Source organism: Lynx canadensis, chromosome A2 (genome assembly GCF_007474595.2).
Source record: "Lynx canadensis isolate LIC74 chromosome A2, mLynCan4.pri.v2, whole genome shotgun sequence".
Lineage (NCBI taxonomy): Eukaryota > Metazoa > Chordata > Mammalia > Carnivora > Felidae > Lynx > Lynx canadensis.
In genome coordinates this window covers 43,394,330-43,409,266 of record NC_044304.2, presented here as the reverse complement: position 1 = coordinate 43,409,266, position 14,937 = coordinate 43,394,330, and the positions used below count along the sequence as shown (strand labels likewise).

The 14,937-nt window shown below is 35.8% G+C and overlaps 1 protein-coding gene and 1 pseudogene across 4 annotated transcripts in view; one reads left to right on the top strand and one right to left on the bottom strand.

The window, feature by feature from the left end:
- The window catches only part of LOC115508493, a 607,545-nt pseudogene that overhangs the window by 372,596 nt on the left and 220,012 nt on the right, over nt 1-14,937 (top strand).
- CNTN6 (contactin 6) overlaps nt 1-14,937 on the bottom strand; it is a 163,575-nt gene that overhangs the window by 26,694 nt on the left and 121,944 nt on the right. For all 4 annotated transcript variants that reach the window (XM_032592341.1, XM_032592342.1, XM_032592344.1 and 1 more), the window contains 2 exons: nt 530-705; nt 68-185 (listed from right to left, as the gene is read on the bottom strand). In XM_032592341.1, the coding sequence (XP_032448232.1) occupies nt 68-185; nt 530-705 (294 nt within the window). The remainder of the gene's footprint in view (nt 1-67; nt 186-529; nt 706-14,937) is intronic.

Sequence of the window (14,937 nt, the reverse complement as noted above, 5' to 3'; positions counted from 1 at the left end):
TACCATTCACTTATTAACATTTTTTGCTGTGAATAAAGTGCTCATTTGTTTCCACCATTATGCTTACCTCTAACAATGATATCTGCCACAGCAGATAAACTTTCCAGAGTTGTTTTCACTGTGCATAGATATTTTCCTGAATGATTTAACTGAATATTCCTTATCATCAAATCCCCAACAGATTCCTGCAGATAGAAAGCAAAAAGGGGATAAAACATAATCATACCCAGCAGGGCCCATTTTTTTTTTACAGCTGGATAAATATTAAATATGGGACAGCATTGAAATTAAGAGATATACTAGTATCATTGCCGTTGCTCCTATATGATCCCTTTTCCTATCCCCTTAATTATCTAGAACACAAGTATTACTATGAAAGTCATAAAACAAAATAAAACAAAAACAGATGCAGCTTCATAAACGGGTTATCCATGCAAATAAATATGGGGAGAATAATTATGGAAGATGTTGATTCACGTGAAAAGACTTGATTTATTTTATTAAGTACTTAAAAATTTGGGCAACTTACTCCTCCAATCCTTTCAAAATGAGCCACTCCTTTTTTTAAGTCTATGACATCTCCATTGAAAGACCATATAAATATAACTTCAATGGAGGGGTCATGGGACACCTGGCATGGTAGGACTATACTCTCTCCAACTGTAACATCCATTTTGGAAGGTGGAATGGTAATAACAGTCCTCTCTGTTGAGAAAAAATATTATTATTATGAGAAGCTTATAAAATGTGAGCATATGGCAATAAAATGCATATTTTGAATGGTCATGCAATTGTTTGAAATTGTATAAATACAACTTAGAACTCTACCATATTCAGTAGGAATAAGTGTATTCCCCTTGTATTCAAATATTTCTGCATTAATCAGTGTAGCTTATTACTTGTCATACAAGTAAGACATGGTTTTACTCATATTTTATGTAAAAATAAGTAGTTTATAGAAAACTCTGGACTTCAAAAGACAGCATTTTGTATATGAAAAATGCACCACACAGTTTTTTTTTTTTAATTCTAAAATTCTAGGTGCAACATTAAAATCCACATACTGGTTGCAGCCCTAGTCTGTGTTAGTTTCATATACTAGGAGAAAAAGGATGTCATTAAGATGATAACTACAATAGTTCATGTAGAGAATTATAATCATATATTCTACCAGTTACCTATTAAATGGTACTTATTAAATATAATCATAATCTTATATTTACTGGTGTGAATATAATATATGTCCTATTTCTGACACAGTTGTGATCATAATTTTCTATTTCACCTAAAGATGCAACATGAAGAGTAAAGATGCATGTTTTCCCTCTCTTATCCAGATTTTGCAACATCAGAATTATACATCTGTCAAGAATCTTACCTGATCTTCCCTGAGTGGCTTCCCTGGGCCATCAGGGTGGCTCAGTCACTTAAGCATCCAACCTGGGCTCAGTTCATGATCTTATGGTTTGTAAGTTCAAGCCTCACATCAGGCTCTCTGCTATTAGCGCAGAGCCCTCTTTGGATCCTCTGTCTACCTCTCTATCTGCCCCGTCTCCCACTCTCTCTCTCTCTCTCTCTCAAAAATAAATAAACATTAAAAAAAAAAAAAAACTTCCCTCCAGAAACATCAGTCACAATGTCAACCATTGTTCTACAAGTCCTAGTGTTCCAGTGACCAACATTTCAAAGCTCATTTCCAAAAATACTCTAGTTGAATTTGAGAGTCCTGATTTCCCTGATTAAAAGACAGGCATAGTGGGGCGCCTGGGTGGCTCAGTCAGCTGAGCATCTGACTCCGGCTCAGGTCATGATCTCACAGCTCGTGAGTACGGGCCCCATGTCAGGCTCTGTGCTGACAGCTCGGAGCCTGGATACTGCTTCAGATTCTGTGCCTCCATCTCTCTCTGCCCCAACCCACTCACATTCTGTCTCTGTGTCTCTCAAAAATAAATAAACATTAAACAAAATTTTAAAGAGACTCATAGTAATAGATCACATCTGACTACATTTTTTTTTTATAACAAAATAAATACTTCTGATTTTAGAGGGATAAAGATTGACTGAATAGGAAATTCAGTAACCATAAAGAAGGCCTGGACATACACTTGGACTCAGATATGCACTATCTGACCAAAATAAAATATTTTTTTAAGGAATTTACATTTAAGAAATAGGGGTTTGGGAAAATTCTACTGAAAAAAAAATACTGTACCTAAGGAAGTTTCAAAACTGTGAAATGGGAGACTGGCAGATCTGTTTCTCTAAAGATCATTTGTAAGATAAAGTTTAACCCTAAAGGAGATGGACTGAACATTTTACTTTCCTTCTGTCTTCTTCATGCTACTCCAGAATCCAAACTGTACTGAGCCTGAATTTCTGTGTTCAAATGGATTCGTGTGCCTCTGTGTTCTATCAACAGAATGCTAAGTCTTACTCTAATATTTAAAAATTGCAACTGTTACCTTGGTAAAAGTTCAGGAGCAAAAAATAGAAATTAATAATCTTGGGTTTTAAGGTATGTATTGATAAGAGAGCCATGGAAAAATAAAAACACATACTGTATTTCTGAATATAACACAGAAAATCTAACTCAATCTACCTCAGATGTATCTTTATGCTTACATAATTTAAAAATGTTCTCTCCTTTATTATATTAAATGCATACACTTTTCATTCTAATTATTTTTGGAGAAAAGTTTGAAGAATGATTCTGTGGACTCAATACATTCCTAATTTCAAGACTTCTTCACTGCTCTCCCCCAAAGTAAGGATAAATGATAACCAGGGTTTCAAGAACATTTTTTGGAACTAGAAAATATTTTCCTGATGTAATTTCTTGGAAAAAGAATGTATCACTAATGTCTTATTTACATTTATGGGAGGATGAGTTGGCTAATTGGATGCGTTGGTTGAGCAAAACTGCTCTGATTTAAAGTTTTAGATCATGCAATTAAAGTAATTTTCAAACATTAAAAATGACAGCAACTCCTTCCATTTATGGCACCACAAAGTAGCAAAGTGAGACAAATCATTCCCTGTATACATAGCTCATCGGTAGGACACTAATAATGACTAAAACTTCATGAATAAGAAATATTTGTATTATTATAATTTATAATGTTTAGATATCATCACTAGTTATTTCACTTATTAACTGGTATTTACTGAGCACCTACCAAATTCTAGCAATCTGCTAAGTATTGGAAATACAAAGGAATATGGAGGAAAAAAATCAGCAACAAATAAAAACCATACAGTGCCTGCTTTCACAGAGATTTAAGTCTAAAGTAGGAAGTTGGCATGAATCAAATCATATTAATGGGTACATAATTACAGCTGTGATAAGTGTCATATATTAGAAGTGAATGATTCCATTAAAATGGGGAATCCTGAGGGGTCAGTTTATTGAGAAAGAGTTGTTTTAGCTGAGAGTAAAAGGCAAATAGGAGTTTTGGTAAAGACAGCAGGTAGGGAGAAGGTGCCCATCCCAGCAAGATGCAAGAGCATTTATAAAGAATCTGTGCGAAGAAGAAACATAGTACATGCAGGGCAGTTATTGCTGGAAATCCCAGTATTAGAGAGTAATACAGGAGTAAAATTGGAAAATACGAACCTGGGCCATAGTCATAGTCATAGTGAAGACATAAGCCTGAAATATTTTTAGGATCTGCTACATACTTTGTGGGTCACAGTGTGAAATGAAAATGTGGGGTGACTTGGGTGGCTCAGTCAGTTAAGCATCCGACTCTGGCTCAGGTCATGATCTCAAGGTTTGGGAGACTGAACCCCACGTTGTGCTCTGCACTGACAGCCCAGAGGCTGCTTGGGATTCTCTCTCTCCCTCTCTGTGTCCCTCCCCACTCTTGTCTCTCACAAAATAAATAAACTTAAAAAAATGTACTGAATATAAAGCAACTTTCTTTAGGAATGTTGTATAACTTATAAAATGTAATAGGGTAATAGTGATGCATTGGAGCAACATAAACTTACAAATTGCAAAATATATATATATTTTTGTTGTCAGTTTTATATAATACATTAAATAATGCCTTATTAAGGTTATATCTGGCTTGATCTAAGCTTTCTCTCACCTTTCCACAAATTTGCTTCCTAAATTATTAGAATGTGTTTTACACAATTTCATTTTCACTTGAAGTAACTGATATCGGTTGCTCATGATGAATGCAAAATTACAAATATTTTTCGATATTTGATTTTGCAAAGCATCTTTCTACTGATATAACTGTTACAGAACTGTAAACAGTAGTTTACAGGATGTGACGACATTGGGATAGATATATTTTGAAATATAAATTTTAGAACATCTACAGCTGATGATTCTCATGGGACAATATTTCTTAGAAGATTTAACTCTTCATCCAAATGCATTTCGTGTAATTCTGAATTAAATTTTAGGTGTAAATGTAAACAGTGGAACTTTAATGCTCTTCTGACATACCCTGTAATTTCTGAAGGCTGTACAAGACACTGAAAGTGTCTTCATGACTTGTGTATACTCCCAAATGCCTGTTTACGCATTCTCTTGCCTTATCTTCAGTTACAGGGAAACACTCATTAATAATTAGGTCACCTGGAACTTCCTATAAAAAGTGTTCTTTACCATTGAGTGGAAAAGTCTTTACATTTAATTTGTGTTTTTAAGCCTCTGGATATTAGCTTTCCAATGTTGGACAAATGTTCAAAAACAAGGTATGCTAAACTCTTTGAAGAATGTGAATAACTCTGTGATATGCCTTATTGCAATGCTCAGGTGTAGGCAATTATTTTGTAAGTCTTTGCTAACAAAGTTACTGCCTGAACACTGACAGTTCCGTCCTGGTGCTCAGGTTGAAGAGTCACTATTTGTGCAAGTGTCACAAAGATTACACGGACTCTGGGCCAGCGGGCCTCTCAACGTTACTTCCTGGCACTGACTGCTTTGAGCTCCTCGCTCCTGTGAGGCCCTTTGCAGTCGGCCACTGAAGCTTCTGGGGCTGCTGTGACCAGCACCTCCACCAACCTGATGGACCCACTTTCAGGGCCTCAGAACTCCTGACTGCCACGAGGCAGGGGGGTCTACACGGTACCGACTCTTAGGCGTGGACGCTGTCTGCTTGGTCCATAGGGCTGAGCCTGTTTGCAAATGGGCTGCTGCTGCTGAACCTCACGTGGGCGCACCTGCCGCCACCCAGTATAGTTCCTCTGCTTGCGCGCATGCTCCGCTGTCCCGGTAGACTTCACTGACAAAGTAGGACTTCAGAGACAAGATGACTAAGCATTTCAGGACAGTGACATCAGGGCGATAAACCAAAACGGGGCCTTTCTCAGCACAGGGTCCTATGCGGAGGAGCCGCGCACACCAATGAAGCTAATCCTGGGTGACACGCTTAGAAATGTACTCTTTTTGCGGAAAGAAAATGGGAAGCGTTGAAAATATGAAGCAGAGACATACCATTATCTGTAGGGTGGAAAAATAGATTATATTTAAAAAGAAATAGCTTCTATGTAAATAGGCTTTTTTATCCAAAAGAAGAGATTACCCGAGCGTCATTCCCCTACGCATAGTCTCCTTGTGGGTGAGGGGGTGCTTGGACAAGAAGTCTTTTACCTACTGTGTCTTCTCCCCGCACCACATGCAGATCTGCCCTAATCCTGTGTAGGTGGCTCTGAGCCACCAGGCTGCTCATTGCTACCCTACAGAGCTCTCTCCTACAACCACGCGCAGCTCCGGGCTCACAATTCCAAGTGAATACCCCGCAGAGACAAAATCACACTCGCAGAGAAGGGGAGAGTGGTTCTTGTGCAGCAGAAATATACAGAATCTTTGATGCCATTTTAGGAAAAAAACAAGGACTATTCTTTAGTTCCTTAACCAGTCGAGACTGCTCCTTTGCAAACACTTGCACTCTTAAGAAATTCTAATATCAGACACTTTTATTTTTATTTTTTTCCAAACCATTCAAATCACTCTCAGGGAGTGGAGGGAGGTATATAAACACATTTACTCTTCTCCTTTCTTGGGAGTCCTTAAATACCAATAGAGTAGGTACAATAACATGAAGTTCATGGTTAAGACTGAAGTACTTCTTGTATTTATGGATAAATGAGACCATTATGGCCTGAATTATAACAAATTAAAAAGGAAAGAAGTCACCTATGCTATGCTCTCCCACCTGTGAAACTTTGAAATTCTTTAAGCCTCTTTCTCTTGGAACAAAAGATAGTTGCTCCTTTTCATTCTGAATCATTTTCTACTTCTTGTAGCAAATTCCTTAAGTATTTGTAGAAATTCTAGAAGTTTAATCTTTGTAGCATGCATAACAACTCCTCAGAGAACATGCTCAAAATGTGAAATCCTCAACTCCTACCAGAAATACTGATTCAGTAGGTCTGTGAAGGGAACCAAGAATATGGACTTTTAACAGGCCACTTTTTCAGTCGATTTTGCTGTAGTTAGTCCAGGGACCACATTTTGAGAAATACTGCTTCAGGTTTTGAAATTTGAACCTGAAATTTCTATTTAAGGAAAATCCAAGTTATGTAAATATATTGTCAGAAAGTCTCTAATGCTTTAGATCCAGGAAAAGGTCGTATCTAGTAAAATGGAATTGGTTAGTAATGCTTCAAAAAATAAATACATAAAAATGGACTTTTGAGGTTATTTAAGTGTAATTAATTCTCTATACCATATCTGCCTTTACAGTGCCACAGTATATTTTAGCATATTAAAAGCTCTGAGAATTTTGGATTAAAGGAACTTCTTAGAGCACATTTAATTCTCAGTTTCCTACGCTTACTAGATAGGGACCAGTTTTAATCCATGTAACACCTCTTAATACATCTTGGGATATAAAGATTCTGAAAAACAATGTTTGGAAGTATGATTGTCATGGGTGAAGAGAATTAACACACACACACCATACACACGGATACGTGCTTATCTGTGTGTATTTACTTAGCATATACATATATACAGAAATGCATATTTATGAGACAATCATGTAAATTTGAACTGTAAATAATTCAGAATCATTGCTAATTTTGTAATACAATAAAACTGGTTTATTGTTGTATTAAAAAGAAGATTCCCTTTTCTTTTAAAGATACATTATGAAATATTTACACATGAAATTACGATGTTTATGATTTGCCTCTAGATATCTGAGGTGGATGCTGAGCAAGTAGTAGGTGGGGGTATGGATGAAACAAAGATAGATATGAGTTGATGATTAACAACCCTGACTGATGGGTGAATAAGAGTTCCTTATACTATTTTTTCTACTTTTCTGTGTGTAATACTCATTTGTAATAAAGGAAAAACAGAAAGAAATGATGAAGTTAGTGAATAATTTATGTACAAAATAAGGGGCATCTTTCCCATTCAGCTTGTAAAGTGATGAAATGATGAGGACCCACCACTTTTTTTTTTAAGTTTATTTTGAGAGAGAGAGAGAGAGAGAGAGAGAGAGAGACAGAGAGAGAGGTGTGTGTGTGTGAATGCGAGTACACGGGTGTGCTTGTACATACATGCCAACAGGGGAGGGGCAGAGAGAGAGGGAGAGAGAGTGTCCCAAGAGGCTTCTTGCTGTCAGTCCAGAGCCCGATGTGGGGCTGGATCTCAGGAACCATGAGATCATGACCTGAGCCGAAATCAAGAGTGGGAGGCTTAACTGTCTGAGCCACCCAGGAGCCCAGGACCTATCACTTTTTGAAGATTATTCTAAATATTAATGACAAACATTCATGAAGAGTTAATAAAATTATAGAATTTTAATATTTCCATTTTCAATCTCTTTTCATGAGATACAAATCATATAAAAACAGCTTGATCTAATAATCCTGTTCTGAAGAAGTAAAATGAAAGGTTTAATAAGATCTATAATGCTTTTGATGAATAGCCTTACTCAAATTCATATTGCTGTAATAGCCAAAGATGCTTCCAGAATACATCTTCAGTTATAAGCATCTCAAAACACATGAAAACTAATATTAAAAATTCTGTCAGAATTCCTCAGCATGATTTCTCTAAACACAAATGAGACTTCTTCCATGTATCAATTGCACATTATGATCCCTAACTACATTTTTAGAAGCTAGGGAATGGCAAGAAAATATGTAATTGGGCTTTCTTGACCATCCGGAAAATATTCTTTTGCGTCACTTTGTATTTGTTTCTTTCTTTTGTACCTTCAACTCAGTTGGAACTTTCATCTAAGAGTAATAATCTTTCAGTGTGACTGTTCAGAATAGTAACTTCTCAAGTATTTCTGAAGTTATCAACTTCTCTCCAACAATGGACAAAAACAAGAAAAATCACCAAACCTTTCTTTACTCTGTACAAACGTGAGTCTGCCTTCATTTGTCTAATGACATTATAGAAAATGTTGCTAAGACACCAACATAAAGGAATCTAGTGTACAAATAGCACTTCAAACAGGTGACAAAATTCTCTGATATTGTGAAGGCTAGAAATGAATACTTGAAATTTGGTCCTCTTCCTAAGTCCTCAGAATCTCAATTTAACCTACATAGGAACATACTAACCCTTTCCATGCCTCTTATTTTTTCTTCCATTTACAAGCTTTGATCTGGGATATTTTATTGTAGCCATAGGGATGTCATCAATACTTCCTGTAGTGTACATTTGATAGTGATGGATTCTCAGAGGTTTTGTTTGTATGAAAGCATCTCTAATTTGTGTTCATTAGGGAGGATATTTTTGCTGGGAGTTGAATTCTTATCACTGTGGTCTTTCAGCCCATTAGAAAAGCCATTCCACAGACTTTCGGATTTTCTTATTTCTGTTGTTGTAACAACTGCCAGTCTTATTGTTGTTATTTTGAAGATAATGTATCTATTTTATCAGGATAGTTTTTCTTTTCTTTTTTGGTTTCACTACTATGTGCTTAAACTTTCCTTTGTGTTTACCCTAATTAGGGCTCATAGAATTTCCTGAAAAGGATGGCTGCTGTCATTTTCAGGTTTTTTGTTTGTTTGTTTGTTTGTTTGTTTGTTTTTAAATCTCTGGCAAATACTTCTTCAAATACTGTCCATCCCTCATTTTCTTTCTCTCCTCTCCAGTCCTTGTGGAACTACAGTATCACAATATTGGAACTATTCATATCCAATATATCCTTATGTCCTTTTGTTGTCTTTCTCATTGCATTTTCTCTCCATGTTGCAGTCTGGATATTTTCTGTTTACACACTCTCCATTTTCCTAATTCTTTTCTCTGCCACATCTAATCTGGTATTAAATCAATCTCTATTGTTCTTAATTGTAGCTTTTGTGGTTTTTAGCTCTAGACTTCCAATTGATTCTCTTTTATTGCAGTATAGTTGACACACAATATTATATTAGTTTCAGGTGCACAACATAGTGATTTGACAACTGTATACATTACTCAATGCTCACGATAGTAAACAGTCACCATCTGTCACCGTACAGTGTTATTACAATATTACTGACTATATCTCCTATGCTGTACTTTTAATTTTCATGACTTATTGGTTTTACAACTGCAAATTTGTACCTCTTAATCCCCTTCACCTATTTTGCCCATCGTCCTCATCTCCCTCTCTTCTGGTAACAACCAGTTTATTCTTGTATTTATGAGTCTGTTTCTGTTTGTTTGTTCCTTTCTTTTGTTTTTTAGATTCTACATATAAGTGAATCCATATGGTATTTGTTTTTCTCTGTCCAACTGATTTTTAATACATGTCATTTCCCTTCTAAAATTTGCCATCTTGTCATCTATTTTTTAACATATTAATCACAATTAGTTAAAACCCTTGTCTAATAACTTTCATACTCCTCTTGGCTGTGACTTATTGCTAATGTCTGATGTTCAGCTGGGTTTTGATCCTGGCTCCAGCTATTCCTGGTAATATTTTACTGAATATGCATTGCAATGTAAATAAATGTTGTATTCGTTTATATTTTTTCCAAGAAGATTTATTTTTCTAAGCAGGCAACTAAAAACAGCAGAGTACAATCAGGACTGGATATGAATGGAGACTGAATATCAGTCTTTTTGATCGGTGGTCAATTGTGTTCTGTTTTTATTACCAGGGCAAAGTCCTTCCAGTGCCTCCATTCAAGGTCAGGTTGTATAGTAGGTTCGTTTTATCTGGAAAATTCTGAGCCCCAATTTTTGTCTTCCTTGCACCATGAAGCAACCAAAATTTCTGTTTGAGATATTTTCTGTGTTTGTTTGTTTGTTTTAATTTTTAAATTTTACAAATTCTTGATTCATACTGCTTGGGAAGTGACAAGTTCCTGGAGGAGAAAAACACTGGGGAGTGTTGTGATCACCTATCTGTGCTTTTCTTTTCTCCAGAATATTGTCCCTTATGTTGCAAACACCTTGGTTACTGTCATAATTCCTTGGAACTGCTATTTTTATTCATTTTTAAAAGATTTTAACAATATTTGGGGGCTGATATTGGTGTGAAAATCTACTTTGATTAGTCAGGACAAAAGTTTCTCCAAATATTAATAATGTTTAATAAAAGACTGTGTGTAGGGTTGAAAATATTTAGGCCATTTATCTTTGGGTGTTTATACATTATATAACATATATATATTTGGGTTTATATACATTATATAACATATTTGGGTTGGTATAGTTGGGTTTATATACATTATATAGTGTGTATATATATATATATATATATATATATATATATATATAAAATAACAATTGGAGAAAGAACTGGGTATTACTTCCTATAGAAGTAGAAACCCTTGGGGTGTCTGGGTGGCTCAGTTGGTTGAGTGTCTGACTCTTGATTTTGGCTCAGATCATGAACTCATGACTGTGAGATCGAGCCCCATGTTGGGCTCTGCATGGAGCTTGGAGTCTGCTTAGGATTCTCTCTCCCTCTCTCTCTCTCTCTCTCTGTGCCCCTCTCTCTCTCTCTCTCTCTCTCAAAAAAAGTAGAAACCCTTAACATAAGTGTTTATTCAATGTTTTATTCATAACTCTCTAATTAGTTTCAAATCCTACACCTTCTTTCAGGTGTACATCAGTATGAATAGTGAGCAAATGAAACAACACTGAACTGAAGATCTATTAGAGGACTTCCATCGTAAGAGGCAAAAAATCTCATTTACATTTTAATAGGAATATTCTAGTTTCTAGAGGAGAGACAGGTGGAATCAAGACAAATACTCATGAGGTTGTATGACTGAGTTTCTCAACATCAACATTATTAATGTTTTGAGCCAGATAATTTTGTGTTGCATGTTCGTATGGGTGGATTCAGAGTGAGGTAAGGAGGGGGCCCTGTGCATTACAGGCTATTTAGCAGCATCCTCCACACATTGCCAAAGGTCTCCTTGGAGGTCTCGGAGGCAAAACCAGCTTGGTTAAGCACCTCTGTGCTATAGCAATGCACTGGAAAAAGGATGGTAGTAGTTACAGTTTGGTAATCGCAGTGGTGAGAAGTAGTTAGATTCTGTACATATACAGATGCTAATGCCATTTGTTGGACAACTGGATATGGGGTTTGAAAGAAAGCAAGGTGTAAATATGACTACAAAGATTTGGAGTGGCAACTGTCAGTACAGACTGTTCTGAATACAGAGGGAAAGACCTAAATAGGAGCAAGTTTTGGGAGTAAGAGTTAGGAGGCCAATGTTAGCACGTTGGATTGAGGTAGAAATGTGAACGTGGTGTATCAATTTGGAATTTGCTTACGTTTGGTGTTTAACATAAGAGGACAGAATAAGACACCAAATAAGTGGGAGTAGATATAGCAGAGAATAAATGCAAGGAAAAATCTCTGGCATACCCCAAATTTAGGAAATAGTAAAACTGAAAAAAAAAAAAAAAAAAACAGCGCAGGAAACAAAAAAGAAGTGACTTAAGATGTAAAAGGAAAACCTGACAAATGCAATGTGCAGGCAGCCAAGTGAGGAATGTATTTCAAGAAGGATGTGATCAATAGTCTGATAGGTTAAGTAAATGAGGACTGGGACTGACTACAGTATTTAATAACGTGGAGGTTACTAGTCACCTTGTTAAGAGCAGTGTTGATGAAACGGTAGGGGGAAAAGGCTGGTGGCATTGATTTAAATTAAAGTTGACCAGAAGGTTTGGAAAAAACAAGCTCATATAGATAACTTTTGATATAAAGGAGAATAGTCAAATATGGCAGTAGCTGGAAGGGAAGCAGGGTCAGAAGAGGTCTTTTATTTAAATTATGAGAATAATAATACAAAAGTATTTGGTGGGGATGATGCGTTACACAAAATAACAGAGATGAAGGAGAAAGAATGTGGTAGAGAAAGAGACAGAGACAGAGTGATAGGGAGAAAGAAAATTGGTAGATTGATGTCCCTGAACATAAGAGGGAATCATATCTAGAATACAAGTGGAAGATTTGAGTTCCTGACCCATCCAAACTCTGCTTTATTGATTTCTTGATAAGTTTTATTTAAGCAAGAAATAACTAAAGCTTGGCTTTTTGTAAATGTTGATAGAGAAAAATAGTATCATTATAAAAAATAAGATATATAATATCCTGATGAAGGTAATTGATTAAACACAGTGTTTATTTTCAGTTCTTTAAAAACATTTAATAAATAAAACCCAAAGAAATTTTTTCAAAGATAAAGCAACCAAAACAGGGGTCAAAAGGAGAAACAAAATTTGAGAAATGGTAATGAAATGAAACGATTTCTAACTGATATACCATAAATATCAATCCTATGCTGGTCGTGAAGAAGGCTGAGAAGAAAATTTATTGAATGTGTCAACCCCCCTTTTGCACTTTATGAATAGAAAGCTATATGATTTCTACAGCGTTTTCCAGTCTCAGCAGAAGACTGGCAAAATTATTCTCCAGAGAGGATATGAAACAGAGGGTCTCTGAACTGCTGGGTATGAGCATAGTTGAAGGTGGGGACTCTTACTAAAAACAGGGAAATTAAGGAACATGTACATAGTAAGCGCTGAGATCCATGTCTTATAACATCATTTAGCTCTGAGGGTGCTGTCTGCTGCCCCTCTGCTCTCCAGGCATGAATGTGGGATTAGAAGTGGGGGACAGTTGTCCTAGGCATCTGATAAACCTAAGAGAAAACACCTAAACATAGTGTCTTTAAGAGTTTCCCAAGGATACATCCCAGCCAGATCTTCCTAGTGTGAAGTCCAGCAACTTGGTCAGAGCTTTCTATAAGATTTTTAGTATTCCATTCTTAAATATGAGCAGACAACTAAGATTCACAAAGTATCTCGGTACACCTCTTAGTAAAGGGTGAGGATTAAGACAAAGAGAAGAAAGGAATTTGGGACCACGGAGGCCATGCAGGTAAAACAAGCTAGATAAAAGAAAAACTGAGCAATACTTTTATGAGCAATATTTTTAGACAGAGAGAGAAAAAATGCAAGGTACCATATAAAGGAACAGTCAGAAAATAAAGGACACTTAGAGATTTGAAAAAAAATAGCAAAAACAAAAATTCAATAAAAGGTCTGAAAGACAAAGTAGAGAAAATTTCCCAGAAGATAAAACAAAAAAGATACAAAATGGATACTAAGAGAGAAACAAACAAAATATATAGTTCATATATACATGCATAAAAACTACATCTACTATCTAAATCTATATAAATATGTAAAATATAATAAACTACACACACAGATACATATATATATATATATACATACTTGCACACACATAAACTAGACTACCAGTTTACGTAATCTAACTTCTTCAATAATACGGATTATAGAAGAAGAAATGGAATAAATTAATAAATTATTCAGGAAGATATTCCAGGAAGAAGGGTGCGAGTTTTCAGGATGACAAAGTGTACCAAATGCCCCATGTAAAGGCCGGAAATAGACATGCACCACCTCACATCATCATGCAATTGTGGCATGCTGGGAAAAACCGACAGAGAGACAGACAGAGATATAAAAAAGATGTCACACACAACAGTTCAGAAATCAAAATGGTTTCAGCTCCCAGAGCAGACTAACATCTCCAAATTGCCAAGGATAATGAATTCCAATCTAGAATTCTATTTCCAACTAAGCCATCAAGCAAGTGTAAGCATAGAATGAATACATTTTCAAACAAGAAGGATCTCCAAAATTGGCATTCCTCTTGAATTATTTCTCAAAAATCCACTGGAAGATGCATTAGACCAAAATGAGGGAGCATGTTGAGAAAGGCATGATGCTTAGGCAATGGGGCTCCCAAACACAAGGTCAGGTTGATTTTTTTAAGGGAGACAACTGAGATAGAATTGAGGAATAATTGGCAAGTCCATAGAAAATGCAGCAAACGAACAAAACAAGAAAATTACTAACTCTAGGGAAAGCAAATACAGGAAATTCAAAGCTAATCTCTGAAATAAACCCTGTAGAGAGATAACAAACAAACAAGGAAATCAGTATGATAGAGTCTTTAATTTTCCTCTAGCAAGCCAGAAATGGAGGAATTTTTCATCTGTTATAATGTACTTTTCCTCTTCATATGTCTACTTGCATAAGGCTGGTAAGTTTAGTCAAGAACAAGTTTTATCCGCTCAGACAGATAATTTTTCACAGATTAAAAAAGACACACAGCACTTGGTATATTCTACCATAGGCAGTGTAATAGCTTAATTTCAATGTGTAAAGTAACCATGGTCAATATATTCCAGTTTACCTGCAGGTACTATCACCCATTTATCTTTCACCTCAATATTTAAATGATGTAGAACAAATATGAAAAGCCTTCCAAAATCCCAGAAGAAAAGAAAGAACAGTCCAGAGAAAGTAAATGTCTAAAATTCAAGTTGTCTCAACGAGAAAACATGTCTAAATATCATGCAAGGTAACACTGAAAAATTCCCTAGCAAGTAATAATGTAAAATGTAAACACAGATCTTTTATATCAACAAGTAATCAGAACAGAGTCTGACATCTATTTAAAAAGAACA